The 17,747-nt window shown below is 38.2% G+C and overlaps 1 protein-coding gene across 1 annotated transcript in view; it reads right to left on the bottom strand.

Moving 5' to 3' along the window:
- The window catches only part of FMN2 (formin 2), a 246,295-nt gene that overhangs the window by 36,458 nt on the left and 192,090 nt on the right, over positions 1 to 17,747 (bottom strand). Inside the window, exon 15 of the mRNA XM_090044786.1 lies at positions 5,348 to 5,399. Within this exon, the coding sequence (XP_089900912.1) occupies positions 5,348 to 5,399 (52 nt within the window). The remainder of the gene's footprint in view (positions 1 to 5,347; positions 5,400 to 17,747) is intronic.

Here is a 17,747-nt window from a genome sequence, read left to right as displayed (position 1 = left end):
GTCAAGATTTTAAAGGCTTAGGTACTACATAATTAGGTATTGCTTTTCAGCAATACCGTTGTACCATTCTGTCTGCTACTTCTCTAGGTGTCATCAACTTGTCAGCACAGAAGCAGGTGTAAACCATGGCTGCCTACCATGTCCAATGCTCATTGAAGCTGACAGAAGTCTTATGCATACAAAGATAGGGTGTTAGACGCACATTATTTTCCAAGGAGTTTTAAAGGCAAACATTCCACTCTGAAATTTAAAGTAATTTGTTGCTACAGCAAAGAGGGCACCAGAACATGGTAAAACATGTTATTAAAACATTCAGAAAACAGAAGGGGGGCCTTAGAGACTGCACTTTGGAAGCACTTTGAAATGTAACAATCTTTGGAATGTAAATATACCTGCACCATATAATACAACAAACCAAATTGAAAACTTCCTAAAATAGAAAGACAGTTATTTCAGATCCACCTACACTCATCCCAGATTCCCCTGCTGCTAGTTTTGTCAGCATGCAGAAATCTGTTTTTTCATAATGCAAGTAAATGTTATTACCATCACACAGCAAATTTAGGTTTCACAAGGAGTAAACTACATAAATTATCTTAGCAAATAAAATCAAAAGTAAAAAGGACAGAAAGTATCACCATGGCCATGTTTATCTGGCCTTCACTGGGGATCAGCAGCAACATGCACTTGTTTTATGTAGCCCTCAGTTATCTGACTTCCTGCTTATGGCATGGGGGCTGGACTTGATGATCTCACAAGACCCCTTCCAGCCCCTAATGTCTATGAAATCTATGAAATTTGAGGAATCCATATAAAGAGCCCTGAGTTTAAAAGATTCATTGTATTTACATTTCATAGTTCAATTCAAAACAATAAAATAGCTAAACTTTACGAAACAGAAGCAATCTATAAGGTTACTGAACACATGCTACTGCAAGAATTATATTTACAGAGATTATGTAAATGAAATCCAGTCATTTTCAATGCAATTAATTGGTCTTGACAGATGTCAAATTCTCTGTATAAATCTATTATGGTTCACCTAGATCTGAGCCCAACAAGACCAGCTACTGTACCAGACTTCAAATCAGATGATTAATTGTTTGCCAAATAGATAGCACTAGTAAACGGAGGCCTTCCACACTCCAAACATGGCCCTGGACTTAAAGGCTGTAAGCTGAACTTGTACAGTGATCCTAATGTGTTTCTACTGTGGGCAGACAGCTATGATGGTAGAAACTCCTGCTAAACTTCTAGTGGAATGGATTTTGGAAAGCTGGACAATTGTCTGTTTTTAAAAAAGAAAACTGAACCACCAAACTTTGGAATTGTACATAAGAGGTGTATAAACTAAACACTGACAGACAGTGAAGCCACTGATACTCCATCCAGAAGAGAATCCAAGGTGCTGCTTCAGAGACTGCCATTTTCAGTACCCCTGTCTTTGCCAATTTCACACAAACTTGGGCAAGAGTCAAGTACAAGAAGATGGAAGCCAACCATCAGCCTAATCATGTACCAGTAATGAAGTTAGGTGCTGTTTGTCTGTTCTGTTATCATTAAGGATATTAAAAAAGTGTTGAGAAGGAGGGTGGGAGATATCAACTGCATTTTTGTGATTAATGGCTCAAAAACTGTGAATTTAACCGACATTTCTTTTTGAGGCAGGCAGTGTGATCAACTTTTGATCCTTATAATTACATTAAATTCAGTTTTGTTGCCAAACAACAGAACCCATAAACACTTTCTTTCCAGTCTGAGGGGGAAAAAAACTCCATGATTACAAACTTTCTGGCAAATGTGGCAAAGCAAATGGCCACAAATTAAGAGGATGCCAGTGTGAGATATCTTAATTTTGAGTGAAAACAAGGCAATCAATGTCTAATATTAATAGAGGATCACTTCACCAATCTAGCCTACAAATCACAAATATCTGATTCAAGTTCAGTATTTCAGCCACATAGCTAGGGGGACACAGGGCAGAAGGAGATGCAAGTGATTCCAAAATTCCATAAAATTATTTCACATGTATTAAGTCTAAGAAGCTTAAAATAAACCTCATGGACTTTTCCTTCTCATTGCCCTTTCTCCTCCCATCCCCCACTGCCCCTTCCCCTTTAAAAAAAAAAGAAGAAGAAGTACTTGTCAAGTATTTGACAGGATTTCAAGTATTTAGCAACGAAGCTCTAATTGGAAAGTGCCAGGTTCCTTTTTATTGCACTTTATCAATATTGTTAAGGGAGTGATGTAATTGTTTGGGGTTTGGTGAAGACATTCCATGTCACTTCAGTGTTAATACCAGGCTGGAGCCTTCCTTGTCTGCCTGCGTAAGCTAGATAAACACAGACCTGTGTGCTTTCTTCTCATCTCAGGATACTTACTCAGAGAGATCTTGGAACATATGCCTATTGTGAGCTAAACATTTCACATTTCATTTTATCCATGTGCCAGAAATCCATTCCTTGGATAAACACTTTACATACTGACACTTTTAAAGTCACTAAACACGTTAAATAAAGAGAGAATACATCATTTCAAAACCGATTAAACATTTTCTCACTTGTGACAGATGAACAGCTAGACACTGTACGGAGTCCCTGGAGCAGACATTCCATTTTCTTTGTCTTTAATTTGTGTGGAAGATTAACTTTCCATTTCAGCCCTTCAATTGCACAACTGAACTTTTCAGAAATACACATTGCTGCATTGTCTCAATGACATTATTCAGTTTAGAAACATCTTTATTTTTAGATTGCTATAGAGGCATTTACCTAGAGCTTCTATATTTTTTGCAGAAGTGTTGTTTTTTTCAATACTCTATGCTACTGAAAAGAAGGGTCTGTATTTCTTGCTATCACGTGGTAGATCATACAATGTACATAGGCTGAAATTAACCACTTCAAAAAGAAAAATCCAAGCACATTAATCACATTAATTTTGCTCCATCTAATCCATCACTTTTTCTTGTACTCCTAGCTTGTCTGTTCATCCCATGTGTTGCTGTTTTACCTATGATTAACAGTATGTAACTAATCCCTTATTTAGTTTGCCTAAGCTCTCTTCCTCAAAAAAAAAAAGAAAAAAAAAAGCTTAACGTACAGGAATTATATTTTAAGATATTTACATAAAATTATCCTAAATGTATTCAATAAAAAAGAACTGGCATTCACAATCATAGAAAATGCTTTTATCCTGCAGAATTAAAGAATTCACCAGTGGAAATGTATAAAGAAAAAGAAAAAAAGAAATCTCTTTTTCTTTGCCTAGTGAGTGGTGAGCACAAATCCAGTCTTAAATATAAAGTCTATGAGATCTTGGGATCTCAGATGTACCCTCACTACAAAGCATAAGGATGACTAAGTTTAAATTATCTTTTTTAGAGTACATGCATACAGAGGGTCTTAAGAACCAAAATTTCCTTCCCTAACAACCCTTGTGGAGGCTGCTATGTGGGATCTAGATTCCGCATAGCTGATGGAGAGATTGGGTTAGTGGGAAAGGAGACAAAGCCAAAGAAAGGACCAGAAGGATGGTCATACTGCTCTTCTCCCCACAGCCAAAATGCACATTGAATGTAGTATTAGGGAGAGAGCTTTTAGAGGCTCTCTAAGGGAGTCGTCTTGGAAAAAAAGCAGGGAGAAGAACCATCCTGAGACCACAGCAACCTGTCCAGTCTCTGGACAGATTCCGGCCTCCCCAGCATCCTTGGGAATCAATCAGATCTGAACCTAAAGGGAGATGCAAATCACTTGACCAAATAGGCTGATAGGGATCCAGAAAAAACAACTTTCCAGAGCCACTTACTCTGAATTTTACTGAGAGAAGGGAGGAATTGAGTCACAAAAGGATATCAAGCTTGAAGTTTAACTTCTTGTGTGATTTCAGAAACAAATTGCCAAGGGTTAGGTAAGGTTAGGGTATGGAAGTTCCCACTGCCTGAGCTCCACTGGGGCTCTGGCAGTGTCACTAACAGGAATGGCAGGGGAGAGGAGGGATCCACCCTGGAGGGAGCAGGGGCGCTCTTTGGCACCTACTGTTTTCAGAAACAATCAACGGATCATTGACTATTTGTTCCCTCCTATGACAGAAGAGAGGGCAGCCTGGCAGTGACAGGGATCCTGTGGGGGAGAAAGGATGCAAAGAGCAGCTCCCTGCTGCTCCCAGACTGGAGAGTTTATCTTTGAAGTGACTTTGTAGGTCTCCAGCTTGACGGATGAAACTCCTCTATGGGTTCAAAGTACTACAAAGTACAGAGACACTTCAGTACTGTTACAAATGAATGCTTACTCATAGCCATAGACTCCTTCCTTGCTTTTAACAAGTGAAACAAAAGGGATAAGATTTCTAGAGCTTCTTAAATGGGCTAATTCCAAGATCCCTTGCATCAACATAAACCTGGCATAATAAGTTAAAATTAAAAGATGTACTAGCCAAGTCTACAAAAAGTGATATTTAACCTCTACGCTTGCCCCTAAAAAGAAGTTCCCAATTATACTCATTAACACCATGCAAAAAGAATACTAACCATGTCATAATAAAAAGAGGAAAACATTAATTTTCATCAGATGACCTGGTGTACAAATGATGTTTTTTGTTCCTCCTCCCCGCCCCCCCCGTATGTATATTTATTTTGGTCCCTGACTTTTCATTGTTGTGCACATTGTTGTGATAAATTAATCCTGTGTCCAGTTAACACCGACTTCAGAGAATGCCACCCCCGTTGCCCCTAAAAGGAAACAACACAAGTTATGCGATTTAGGAAATCGGGGAATTTTCCCAAGTTTGAAACCTGTCACAGCTGCTCACATCTGTAGTGAAATGCAAGGTACTTAAGGTGTTTTGTTTTTATCACAAAAATTGTTTGAAGATTAAGTACATTTCTTCCAGTGGAAGCCATGTACACATCCTTTATACATATATATTTAAAAACCTCCATTCTTCATAAAGTAGACATTTTACAAAATGCAGAAGTAAGTATTTAATTAATAATGGATTGGAGGAGTGTATTATGTTTCTATCAAATCATTCAAGGTTTTGAGGAGAGCAACAGCTCACTCGCATCCCACTGCTGCTTTTTCTTTCCTTTTCAAAGGGAGCGTGTCTATATTTTCAGGAGGCAGACACAACTTTTCTAGTTATTCTAATGGTTTTTGCAAGCACACCATGTGCTTAAATTGCTTTGATTTTCTATAGTGTTGTTCAAAATAAAGCCAAGATCAAGTGCATATCACTTGCGTTTACTGAATGCACTTCTTTTGTTAGCCACAAAACATTGATGTTGGCTTGCAATACAGTTTACAAAACATATTTTACAAAAGACAAGTTTTATAGTGTTAGTTCATCTCACCTTTTATGTGCTTCTGCCAGTGACTTCTCTTCATCATCTTGGTCAATTTTAGCTGTAGAAAAGAAAGGAAAAGTATTGGCTACAAGAGAAATATTTCACAAGTTCCTTAGGCCATAACGTGAATCAATATAGATATTAAATATGTTATTCATCTTTTAATTTACATGGGACTATAGTTCCATGTATATCAGTGCTAAATTAAACATGAATTAGAATGTACCCACATTTTATAAAGAATTCACTTAAGATTAATTGATAGACATTTGCACAATTAACACAAATAACCAAAACACTCATAGAAATGGGTATGGAAATAAGCCTTGGAATGCCCCTTGAAAGGCACAAATGTGAGGCTCTAATGGTCCACAAAAATATTTCAGAATGAAGTAACTGAGGAATGACCTTCACATCATGCCTCACCTACCAAAAATTTTTTGTTTGGAAACTGTAAGCAAAAGTCCCTACTCATATCTAACTGCTACAGTAAGCCAATATGAAATATATCCCTAAGCAAATAGTAATGAACCAAATTACTGCATGCATAACATCCACTATTAATGCACAGATACTATGCGGGCTCATTCTCAGTTATACTATCCCAGTCAAAGAGATCTCTCACTTTGTGCTAACTGAGAATTCAAAACATTGAGCTCTATTTGCTAATCTCGTTAAAAATGTGTTATTTCAATATAAATACAATAGAATTATGATCAACAGAAAATTTAGACTTTCATTACTTTATCTTACTTATACAGGAGCTTCAACATAGATGTTCTTCAAAATCATAACACACTGTGGCTTACATTTTATCTCTCTGATGAACTGCTATATGCACTTGTGAGTGCAGATTAAATACATCCATTTGTGCAGGGCTAACAAAAAAAATCACTGTGGCAAACTAAAGTGCCATCTTGAATCCTGTATCTTAAATTAATTTTGCTTACATTCATTCAAAGCATGAGTGCTGTGATCTTCAGATATATTGTTAAGATCTATTTCAAGGGTGTAAGAGGGTCCTAAGAGGCTGTGCACTGTCCTGAGGTGAAGATGAATTCCATTCATACTAAATCTCCACAAACTGGCAGGAGCGTGAAAAAAAATCTAAAAAATATTCTCACTTTTCATTCAGTTTACCACTCCTCTGCTGCCATCAAGAGTATTAAAAATGTGCATTTAATAGTGCATTACATTATATGCACATTACCTTTGAAAACTAACCTGTGCATCTAAATGGATGGTAAACTTATTGGGAAACCATCCACCACTTTGCAACAGTGTCCAACAATAATCAGCTATACTGAACATAAAATGAGACCTAAACTAGTTTTATCAAGCAGTAAGAATTATTAGCATTATTTTTTACTGTTGTCATCCACAGCACTCAAGCCCTACACAATGATAGGAAAAGTGTCAAAGAAGAAAATGGGTTCGCCTAAGTCCACATCATCTGCTAAAGCCAGGACTTTATCCTACATTGTGGCATCTTTTCCAGTGGCTCTCCACATAAATATTGTGCATTTGATCCTTGCTTCTATTTGTAATGTTTTCTACTGTGAGTTAATGTCAATGGGGCTAACTCCCACTGCTTACATTGCATCTAACAAACATTCTATCTGGTAATTATTATTTGAAGTATTATGCCATATTGCCTTATTAAAATAAAGAGATGAATAAATAAATATATATTTTTTTAAAGCAGCCACAAAACAAATTGAGTGAAAGTTGGGTAAAATATTCTTAAGGACACAAGAGCATGGGAAGCCTGTATGATAACAGGTTTCATTACTAACTTGAAACTCAGCCCAGATTCTTCAAAAGGTTTTTGAGGGTTCACAGTTGCTTCTTAAGTGAACCTGGGCCCAGTGCTGAGCAAGCCTAGCTTGACTTACAGTTTTTTATGAAAGCTTTACATGGCTTGAATGTAAAATCAGGTGAAAGCTGGCAACTTTGACTGAACTTCATTAACTTATTATAATTATTATTTTTCAGTCCTGGAACTCAAAATAACACTAGTTATGAATCATATAAGTCAAGACTGAAGAAAATGGTTACAGAAACTCCTTGTGAAGCACGTCTCCAATAGCCAACTCTAGGTGAGTATTTTCATTAAGTATTACTATGTATAACCACTTAAAAGATAAACAATGTTGTTTCTGAGATATTTAACTTGGACTCCCATAAGCTCCAACAAAGCACAACATTAAAACAGGTTAATGTTGCAGAAGCTTTGAACAATGGTTATTAAATGTTTGCACTTTGTCTGAAAAAAAATCATAACATCATTCTGTTATTATTTCCAAAATTATTAGTCTGGCAAGATCATTCAGGCTGGCAGCAAAGGGTTTTTGACCCTTTTCTAACTCACAGTGGTTTATAACTCAGTTATTTACCATACTATATATAGTGCAACCATGGCTTTCTGTAAGCAGCATAGTTTGGATCAGTAACAAACAAAACACCCATTTGCCATTTTGGTGGCAAATGTCAGACTAGGTTCACCATTTTTAAACCAGTTTACAGGCACTTACATAAATTACATTTTTCATGTAATAGAGCCCCTGAAAGTGCTCTACAGAGCTGATACAACACACAGGGAGGGGGAAGAGGAGGGACCTTTAATGCTATCAAGAGGCCTAGGTGTGGGGTGGGGTAAGGGAGCCTCACCTTGCCTCATATAGCTGGCCTGCCTTCTCCCATGACCCAGCCAGGCTAGCTGGGAGTGAGGGCAAGAGGGGAGAAGAAGAGGCTTTAGCCAGGTGAAGCCCAGCTGGCAGCTGCCTGCTACTTCATCACTCCCTACACCCAACCCCTCCTAACAGCTCAGGAGCTGGTGGGGTTGTGTCTGCAGGGCTGGGGACAGGGGGTTCAGAGGCTGCTGGAACACCTCCACCTGCTGTCCATGGCTAGTGCCTCCAACCCAACAGGCATGTATCTGCTAGGGAAGGAGGAGGGCAGAGGCTCTAACTCATGATACTGTGTGTAAAGTGCTATGAGTTAGAGCAGGGCTCCTAAATATTTTGGCATCCTGTGTGTGCCAAACCTCTGTCCTGTTACAGATATAAACCACTTTCTGATCACTTACACTGGTAAAAGTGCAATGTCTATACATGGCCTTGTTTTAAAATTGTTGAATAACAAGCATTTTTATGCAGCAAAATAAAGAAAGATAACACATCAATGAAAGAAAGATAATGCTAAAATCCAGACTCTTTCATATGCACTTTATTTTACCCATTATACATATGCAATTTTCATGAATTGTGGACATTATTCATATATGAAGAAATCTGAACACTCAGAGCATCAACCTTGATTTGACTGGATTTTTAGTAGTATGTATTACACATGAATACCAAAAAAGAAGCAATGACTTTTTGTTGTTAATGTCATAATCATCCATGACAGATTAAATGAAAGAATCAAGTTCATTAATTTGAGTTTTAAAAAGTGTTTAGCACTTGGAAATGTGGCCAGCTTTCTAACTGATATGAGTGCCAGCCTAGTCAAATAAAATAATTATTGTAAGATCAAAATTATTGTAATTATTGTAAGAGCAAAATTAAATCTATGCACGTTCTCTTCCACAGCAGTATTACAGAAAATATGGACTGAGGTAACAGTTATTGAGGTAAGGACTTTATACAGCCTCATATGAAAGATTGTCAAGTACAGCTCAAACTCAGCTGAGAAGGAGGCTGGGAAAAGGGAACATTGGCAGCAATACCTTACATTAGCTCCTGATCCAGAATGAATCATTATTAGTTGGTTCAAGTAGTAAGAAGTTCTTATATATACTGGATCAAACTGCTAGAGGAAGACATGCTCACATGTTTTAAATATTACATACAAGCAATTTAAAATTTCCATTTTGGTGCAATGCTTTCAAAAAAGTTTTAAAGTTTACTTAAATTCTTAGTGTAGAAATAAAATAAAATAAAATAAAATATTTGTAATCAGACTTTAAAAACAACTGCAAAAGAAACCCCTCCAAGTCTCTTCAAATATAGCAACTCTAACAACAATAAATTAAATTTTAAAAAAATCTCATGGCACAATTCGTTTAACTGGCACAATTCGATAACTAGCACATGGTACATTTAATTAAACTAGGGAAGAGCTACACTTCAGTGACTTTTCCATAACAAAGGTAATAATAACCAGGAGAAGTAATTAGCCATGGTACTCTAAAGGCAGACAGAAGGCAGGGTAGAGTTGCACCTTATAAACTAAGTAAAGTCAGTACAATACCTATCCCTTAACAACCTCTACTAGATGAGACTCAAATCCTAAATGCAACTTAAAACTGTCCTTTTGTGGAGCTATTAAGGACAGGAATAATTGTGCTTTCTTCCTTTAAGTGGGGAACAACTCACACGAATCCAGAGTCTATAAAACTCTGGCAATAGGTCAAAAGAGTAGATTAACAATGGTACAAAGGGAGCCAGAGGAAGATGAATTCCTAGCTCCCCTTCAGGTCTTTCTTCCCTAAGGAATCTTTAGGGATTGAGAATAGTACAGTAAGCGTTAGAAAACTTCATTAAAAGGAATTAAAAAGATAGCGTGAATTGATGCAATTGTCGCATATGGTTTTTGCAAATTCAGAAGCCTTCATCTGACCAGGATGAGGTCTTTCTGTAAGTTCAAATGGCAAAAAATTAACACAGCGCTTTTTAAAAATTTTTTTTTTGGGGGGGGGGGGGGGGGGGGCAGTGCTGGTGACCTTTTACCATACTAAAAAAATATTCTGTATTGGAATTTGCAGAATCATTTTCTTTCTTTTCCAGCTTGGAATTGTTTTACTGATCCCCAAAGCTAAACTACTGAAGAGTCTCCAAAAGTACAGTTGCACTCCTATAAAAGGATGCATCATTCCAGTAAATGACTGTCTCTATAAATATTGCCTCTTATACATCAGAAGAGAACCTAGATTTATGTGGCTGCTTTCATACTCTCAGTATCTCAAAGGATTTTATAGTCTTTCAATAGCTCACAGAGCATTGAAAGAAAAAATATCTTTTAAAAGTTTTTCATTGAAAGAAATAAAATGAATAATCCTTCCAAAACTGTTATGAGATTAAAAACAGTAGATTCTCACAGGATGAACTGCCTAGACCTGGTATACACTATACCTTGAATTTATCATTTATTCCCCTTCTGTATATTTCTATCAATGCAATCTCTATGACGCCTCATGGCAGGGTATTTCATTGTTTAACTTCTCTTATCATCCAGATACTTTTTTTCTTTTATGTCCACATATTGTTGTCTTCCAAGCAAGGCATCACAAATGATCAACCCAGTGGAATTCATTTAAATTTGCATCAACTCCATCTTGCCAACAGGTATTCACCCAAGAAAATTACATTCCATGTCTTTATCTTAATGCTTTGCACTTCAAGTACCTTAAAGCCAAAATCCTGCAAAGAATTGCGTGTTCAACTAAGAGCACCTAAATAATCATACTGAAGTTACATGTTAAGAAAAGAAATGCAAAACGCTAGAACTCTTGGTTCAGATATCAGACCCTTTATTAGAAATTAAACTAGGAAATTATTTAAAAATATATTTTTCTGCAAACTTTTGGGTGCATACACCCTTCCTCTGGTTCAGGGAAAATGAAAGATGGTAAAAAGTCCCCATAGGTAGAAAATAAACTTCATTCTTGCACAGAAGCAGCTGAAGGTGGAAGTCTGTTCCTTTGGGTCCATGAGAGTGTCTTTGTGAGTTGCTCTTTGATGTGCAGATAAGGCACGATTCCTTCTCTGGTGGTGCCCGATGGTAGACAGGCAGGGAGGTGTAGAAATCTTTCTTGTTCACCAATGAAGTTTTAAATCCGAAATAGGTTAAAATCCAGCATCTTCCATGTTTCAGGGATGTACAGTATAACCTCATAAATCCAGATATTAAAAAAATCCAGAATTCTTGAAAATCTGTTACCTTTTAAAACTACACTATATTGGGGAGTAGCAGCAGCTGTCCTACAGCAGCAGAGAGGGAAGCTTACACCTGGTGGCTGCTGCTGCCATCCACCACCCTGACCTGCCACCTTGCGTGCAGCCACTGTTCCCCTTCCCCCTCTTCCCCACACGGCATGAAACGGTTAAGAAAAGGACATTTGTAATTTGCTAATGAGAGAATAGGAGGATCTTACAAAATAATAGATTACTAATTTTATGTATTTATTTATTAAGTACGTCCAGTCCAATTCTGGGTTCACCACTGAGCATGCGGGGGAGGGGGCCCAGTGCTCCTATGGGATGCTCCACCTGCCTCAGCATTACAGCGTTAATAAGCTGCACCTGGTACCTTGAGGTATGTAGAAAAAACATTTAAAGCTGCATTACGACCAAATCACTGATTCTTTGAATCAGCATCAAATCTTCAGATCCAGATTTTGCTGAATCGAATCGGGGACAGTGATCCAAATCAACTGACCGAATCACTGTCCCTGATTTGGACAAAATCTGAATCAAATAGGGTCCATTTTGCACACCCCTACCTTTTCCTATCGACATTTCAATCCACCGAATAGTCTCCTACATTGTTCTTCATCAAATAAGTCTTTGTATTTAATTTAATATGCCACTTTTTTAAATGCATGCAGAGCGATACTGGATTTTTTGTTTGTTTTTTGTTTTTTTACTAGAACCCTTTAGTTCTAGGCATTCTCCATACCTTTCCTTATATTTTTGGAGATATTTAATATTATTCATTTCATTTTATGTATGTGCAAATAAGAGCTCTTGGCTATACCAATAGTAATATTTGCTGTTCCCATCTCTAGAAAATTTGCCAAACCTTTCAGGAGTAAAATTTTGTTCCCTTCTTTTTCTGTCCATTCCCCTAAATTAGGAGGAGTTTGCAAAATGGTTACTGAAATATTATCCACAGTAATTGTATTTGGGCATTTGGATAACACTCCATACCATATTTTCCAAACTCCTAGCAATATTAAGGTAACAAGATCAAAATGGAATACACCGACAAGATAAAAGGAAAGCTCTTGAAAGAGCTCTTTACTTTCCCTTCCCATTCATTCATTTTTCCTTTCCTGGCAGCACAAGTTCAGCTGAAGAACTTAGATTTTGTTGTTGTTGTTGCTTGCTCTTCCTTTCTCTTTTTTTTTCCTTTTTATTATAACCTCAATCTGATCAGGAACAGAAGTGGTCCTGGGCAACAATTAGGCAGTGATTATAGATGGAAAACAACAGAAGGAAGTGGGTTTTGTGGAAGAATTTAAAAGCAGTTAGTTGATCATTAATCTTCAGTTCATGACAGAGGCCAATATTTGGTGGCTTTGTGAAAAATATGAAGCCCTTATTGAAATTTGAAATCATCAACCCCAGCTATTCAGAAAGTTTTTGGATGAAAGAAAAATCTATTCAACATCATAGAAACCTGGGATAATCTCACATGAACATCCATTGTACAAGACTGACTTACTATCTGGTTCAGATTCAGAAATGACTTTGGCTTCACGGCATTAAAAAAAGGTCTCTTGTAACAGCATTCAAACATCCATCTGAAACTCTTTGTTCCACCACAACTTTGTGTTGTTGGACAGCATTACAATCTTGACCCAGTGATTACTGGCTGTAGTCACTGTCTGGCCCCAAACCCTTTTGCAATTTAAGCTATTTCTGCTGAACCAGTTCCAAAGGACTATGAGTAAGCAGAGGCACGAAACTGCCATCACTTCTGATCTCCTGCTCTCTCTTAAGGGAATATCACATCTTCTCAGGTAATTGAATACAGGAATGCACACAAGCAATCTCAGATGGAAGACAACAAAAACCCTTTCATCTACTTGCTTATGCTCTAAATCTTTTTGCCTTTTCCCAGTTTTTTTAAAAATGTTAACTGCTATTTGTTTATAATTAGTTTTTTGCTCACTTTCAAGTTTAGCCAGCTTTTTGTTTTTAGACAGATACAGGGCCTTTACAATGAATCGTTACAATTATATATCCATTTTGAGAACTTCTATTTACATTGACGTGAGATCCAAGTACATTTGGAGGGTTTATAATTATTTCCTACTACATTCATGGTAGCAGTGTTCTTCTAGAGAAGGACACGCTTATTGTGATTTCCGTATCACTCCAGATTTCTTATTACACATTCACAGGAAGTTTTTGGATGAAAGAACAGGCATTTTTTGTCCATGAAATTCCAACCTTTTATATACTAGATTCTTAGTCTCCAAATACTAAAAGGTAACATCCATTAGCAGTTTTAATATGTAGCCTAATTTACAATTGTGTTATTTCAATTTGATACCAGTGCAATTTCACTCATATGAAAAGCTTATATACATCTGTCTTCATTTCATATACCTGCATTATTCTGGAACACAACTAATAAAAGAAGGAACTAGATATTTATTTGATCTGACTTTCAGTTTATAAGTAAAATAAATGCAAGTATTGCTTAAGCCATCACCATAGCTGCACTGTAACTATTTTTACCTTAGATTGTCAAAACAACTGACCAACAATAGTCCTAACCACGACCAGCATTTTCCTTAAAGAACTAAATGGTTTATATATTTTAATTGGAAAAGGTTTTCCTGCAATCCAACTCATGTAATAACCTGGTAAACATAGATTTTTCATCACGTTCTGAAACACTGTCAGCCTGAGGGAAAAAAAAATCCAGAACTGGCCTTCTAACAAAAAATATGATGTCATCATCCCCACCATGGCTGTGCAAAGCTTTTGGTGGTGATTCGATTCGGGGGAGTTTCAGCCTGATTTGGTGGCCAAATCTCTGAATTCAAATCACATGAGGGGACCAATTAAAAGGTTTGAATCAATTTGAAGCTCTCTGAATTGATTCAGAAAAGATTCAGAGTATTTTGTTGATTTGGATAGTCCCCATTGGCTGCAGCAGGGAGCTGGAGTCGGAGTCCATACTGGTAAGTTGGAGGCAGGGAAGGGCGGGGGGCCTGAGGGAAGAGGCAACCATGGGGGAGGACCTCTGCAAGGCCCCACCCCAACCTGCTTCCCCAGTCCCCTCCATGGCTGCCCCATACACCCCAACCCCTGGTGCTTTAAAAAAAGCCCCCAATTACTGAACATGGGGTGATCCCTGCTTCGCCCCCCGGTGCCCAAGAAAAAACCCCAGAACTCACCACTCCTGCAGTGGCCTTGGGGCTTCGAGCCCCCCCCCCATGTGGTGAGGGACAGTGGGGATCACCTCCCACCAGAAGGAATGGTGAGTGTGGGGGTTTTCTAAGGGGGGGGGTTCCTGCAGCAGATGGGGCACCCATGGGGGGGCTGGGACAGTAGGGGAGAGCCCCCCATGCAGCATGGGGTAGTGGGGATCACCCGCCCACCTGGCAGCACCTGGTGAGTTGGGGCTCCCCCACCCCCCAAAGTGGGAGCTGGGGTATGCAGGGCAGCCGTTCCTGGGCTGGGAGAGCAGGCGGGGGATGGGCCTGGGTGATTCAGTGATTTGGCAGCAGCTGAATCTGCAATTCAGGACAGTGATTTGAATCGGCCAAATCCGAATCTGAAGCAAATACTAGCTGCTTCATACAGGTCTGATATTCAGGTATTACTAGCTGGAGTGATGAAAGCTAGGCAATAAATTCAAATTATGTGATATATTGTGTTTAATTTTCAGTTTTGCCCATCCTATTTTCACTCTTCCCACTACCTCATTTTCACTGTCGCTAGTTCCAAAGTCCTTATCCTCAGAGCAACTTCAGAAATAATATGGGTCTGGTCCAGCTCAGGGTTTGTTCTTTTAAACAATACAGACTGCAATTAATGACTGCAGGACAAAGCATGAATTACTAAGAATCAGAAAAGTATCATATGAGGTTTATCTAACTGAACTTATCCAAGAACTGTATGACAACACTAACAATAAATAAAAGGAACACTGGTATTACTCGTCTCTGCAGTCCATGCATGGTATTTATAGAAATAGGCTTTTGCCGATGAAAGTTCATGACTTTCTGAATGATTTAAGTCTCTAAGAGTACATGCAAACCTTTGCGTACCTAATCAGCAATCATGTGGCTTACTTTAAACTGCATGATCACAGATGTGGTCCTGCTTGTGCAGATGTTGTTGGTGTTGGGAGCTGGACTAGGAACCCAATTAAGGGCCTTGTTACACCTTGCACAAATGTTGATCAATGTTTGTACTAGCTCAAGTTTGGAGCAGTCGCACTGCAGGCCAGAAGGAGCATGGAGGACTGAAAGGTAAGAAACCCCCCTCCCCAGTCCATTCTGAGCTTCTATCCTGCTTCTCCTCCTCCCTGGTCCTAAGGCAGTACTCACTTGTGGTTGCCCGTGCTGTCTATCCCAGAGAGCAGGCAGGGAAGGGTTAACCTACCACCAGGCTGCTGTTCTGCTAGTGCAATAGTGGCAGCCAGTCAGGCACTTTTTCCTTGGGTCAGATAGTATAGGCAGCCACAAGTAAGTAGGGGATTGGGGCACGAAGGAGATTGGGCCCAATCCAGGCCAGCAGGGGAGTAAAATGGGCTTTCCATTTTTTGCTGGATCTAACTTCCCTGAACATCTGCACAGATTGTCACTTCAATCAACATAACCTTAGGCTGATCTAAGTGTACCATTTGTATGTATCATAAGGTGACACCCTTCCCAGACTTCTGCCTGATTTCAGACTAACACAGTAAGCTCTCTGGCTTTACTGGAGAAGGTATATAAACATAAAGAGTGATATTCTAAAAAAAATTTCTAAAAGAGAATTTCAGCCAACTACAGCAAAAACTGAATACACAATGGTTTTAGGTAACATTTAACACTACTTTTGGATTACCTATATAATTTTCTTGTCATTTTGTCACTCACTTGTATTGCTCTTTTCCAAACCCAGGCCAATAAAACCTCAGTAAACCAAAACCACGCTGTATGCAAATATTACATTTGTGCCACTAAGGATGCTTAAAAGAGGTCTGATACCCTCCCTGTGGAAAACTGAAGCTACCATTGCAAAGCATTGGCTTTTCATGCATTCTGAGGCAAGACAAATTCATTTTAAGCAGTCTTTGTGGCATACACAGAATGTAATGTGCAATAAGATTACTATGTAGTAATGCAAACCAACTGAGGTGTAGACATATGATGTAAAGACAAGTTTATACAATACAGATGTAAACTATTTATTAGTATTACCACATCTAAGTGTCTGAGATTTAAAAAAAAATGACTTTCAGCATTTAAAATAGAACCTTTAAAAGCTCTTTCAGTAATTGCAGTGGAAAGAGTACTAATAGGAAAATGTTAAACAATTGACATGTTTATTTCTGTTTTAAACACTTTCTTACTCTACTCACTCTACATTACTCCTCCATATTCCTCCAACAATCTTTTTAAAAAATGAGAAGCTGGAGTTTATGTATTTATTTAGTATTTATGTAAAACAGACACGGTCACTAATATTGCTTATAACACTGCCCATTTTACCTTGTTAATTTTTCCACTTTGGGGGGTGCCCAGAAACATGCCTTAGCATTTATTGCTGCAAATAAGTATAGCAGTATAACTTTTTGTCAACAGTTGATGCAGCCTACATATCTGTTCTGTCCCTTGTGTGATGAGGACAGAATTTGCAAAGGGGGCAGGGAGTTTTTAGGTTTTAGGGGGGAAAATGTCTCCTGCATACATAATGAGAAGTATGCCACAACTCTAAGGAAAGTGCATAGGATAGAGCTTGGTGTTGGACAAATTAACAGAAGGAATGGAAGGAACACAGTGGATTCATTTAAAGGTATGTCTAAGGTATGAATTAGATCCTATGGCCCACACCACAATGGGAGAGTTTGTCTTTCAGCGCCTAATTTTTAGAAAGCTTCATAGTTTATAGGCCATACTCGAGTTCCTTTTTGGAGAACTAAAATCTGTGGCCCGTAAATCAAAGTTAAATGGAAGACTGAGGACTGAAATAAAAAGGCAGAGAGAAGATTAATGTTAAACATTTAAAATTAAAACTCTTAAATGTGTGCTGATGTGAACACACAACATGTTAACACTGGCATAAATTACACACCGATGTAAGTTATATCAGTACTTGGAACAAAGTCGCTGCCTGCAGAAGGCATTATTCCTTTGCTTCACCACTATTTCAAGACAAATTTGTTGAGGGTAGTAAATGCCCAACCTATATACTGTTGTAACTTATTACCAACGTGCCGTTTCTCCTTTCGTTTGAGGAGAAAGTTTACCCCTATTAAAAAAGTGACTCACATAGGTCTGTATACTGTACAAGTGCTCCACATTTACATTATTATAAAACTGTTCACATGTCTGCATCACAGTTTACAACCCTGTACCTGATTTGAGGGTTAGAAAAATACATTAAAAAACCCTGAGCCTGAAATGATTCAATCTTTGCAGGTTAATCTAATCTGACTAGCCTGAGCCACTTTA

The sequence above is a fragment of the Crocodylus siamensis genome, chromosome 1 (genome assembly GCF_052110815.1).
Source record: "Crocodylus siamensis isolate JL-2025a chromosome 1, ASM5211081v1, whole genome shotgun sequence".
Taxonomy (NCBI): Eukaryota; Metazoa; Chordata; order Crocodylia; family Crocodylidae; genus Crocodylus; species Crocodylus siamensis.
Note: the sequence above shows the minus strand (reverse complement) of the source record. Positions and strands in the feature narration are given on the sequence as shown.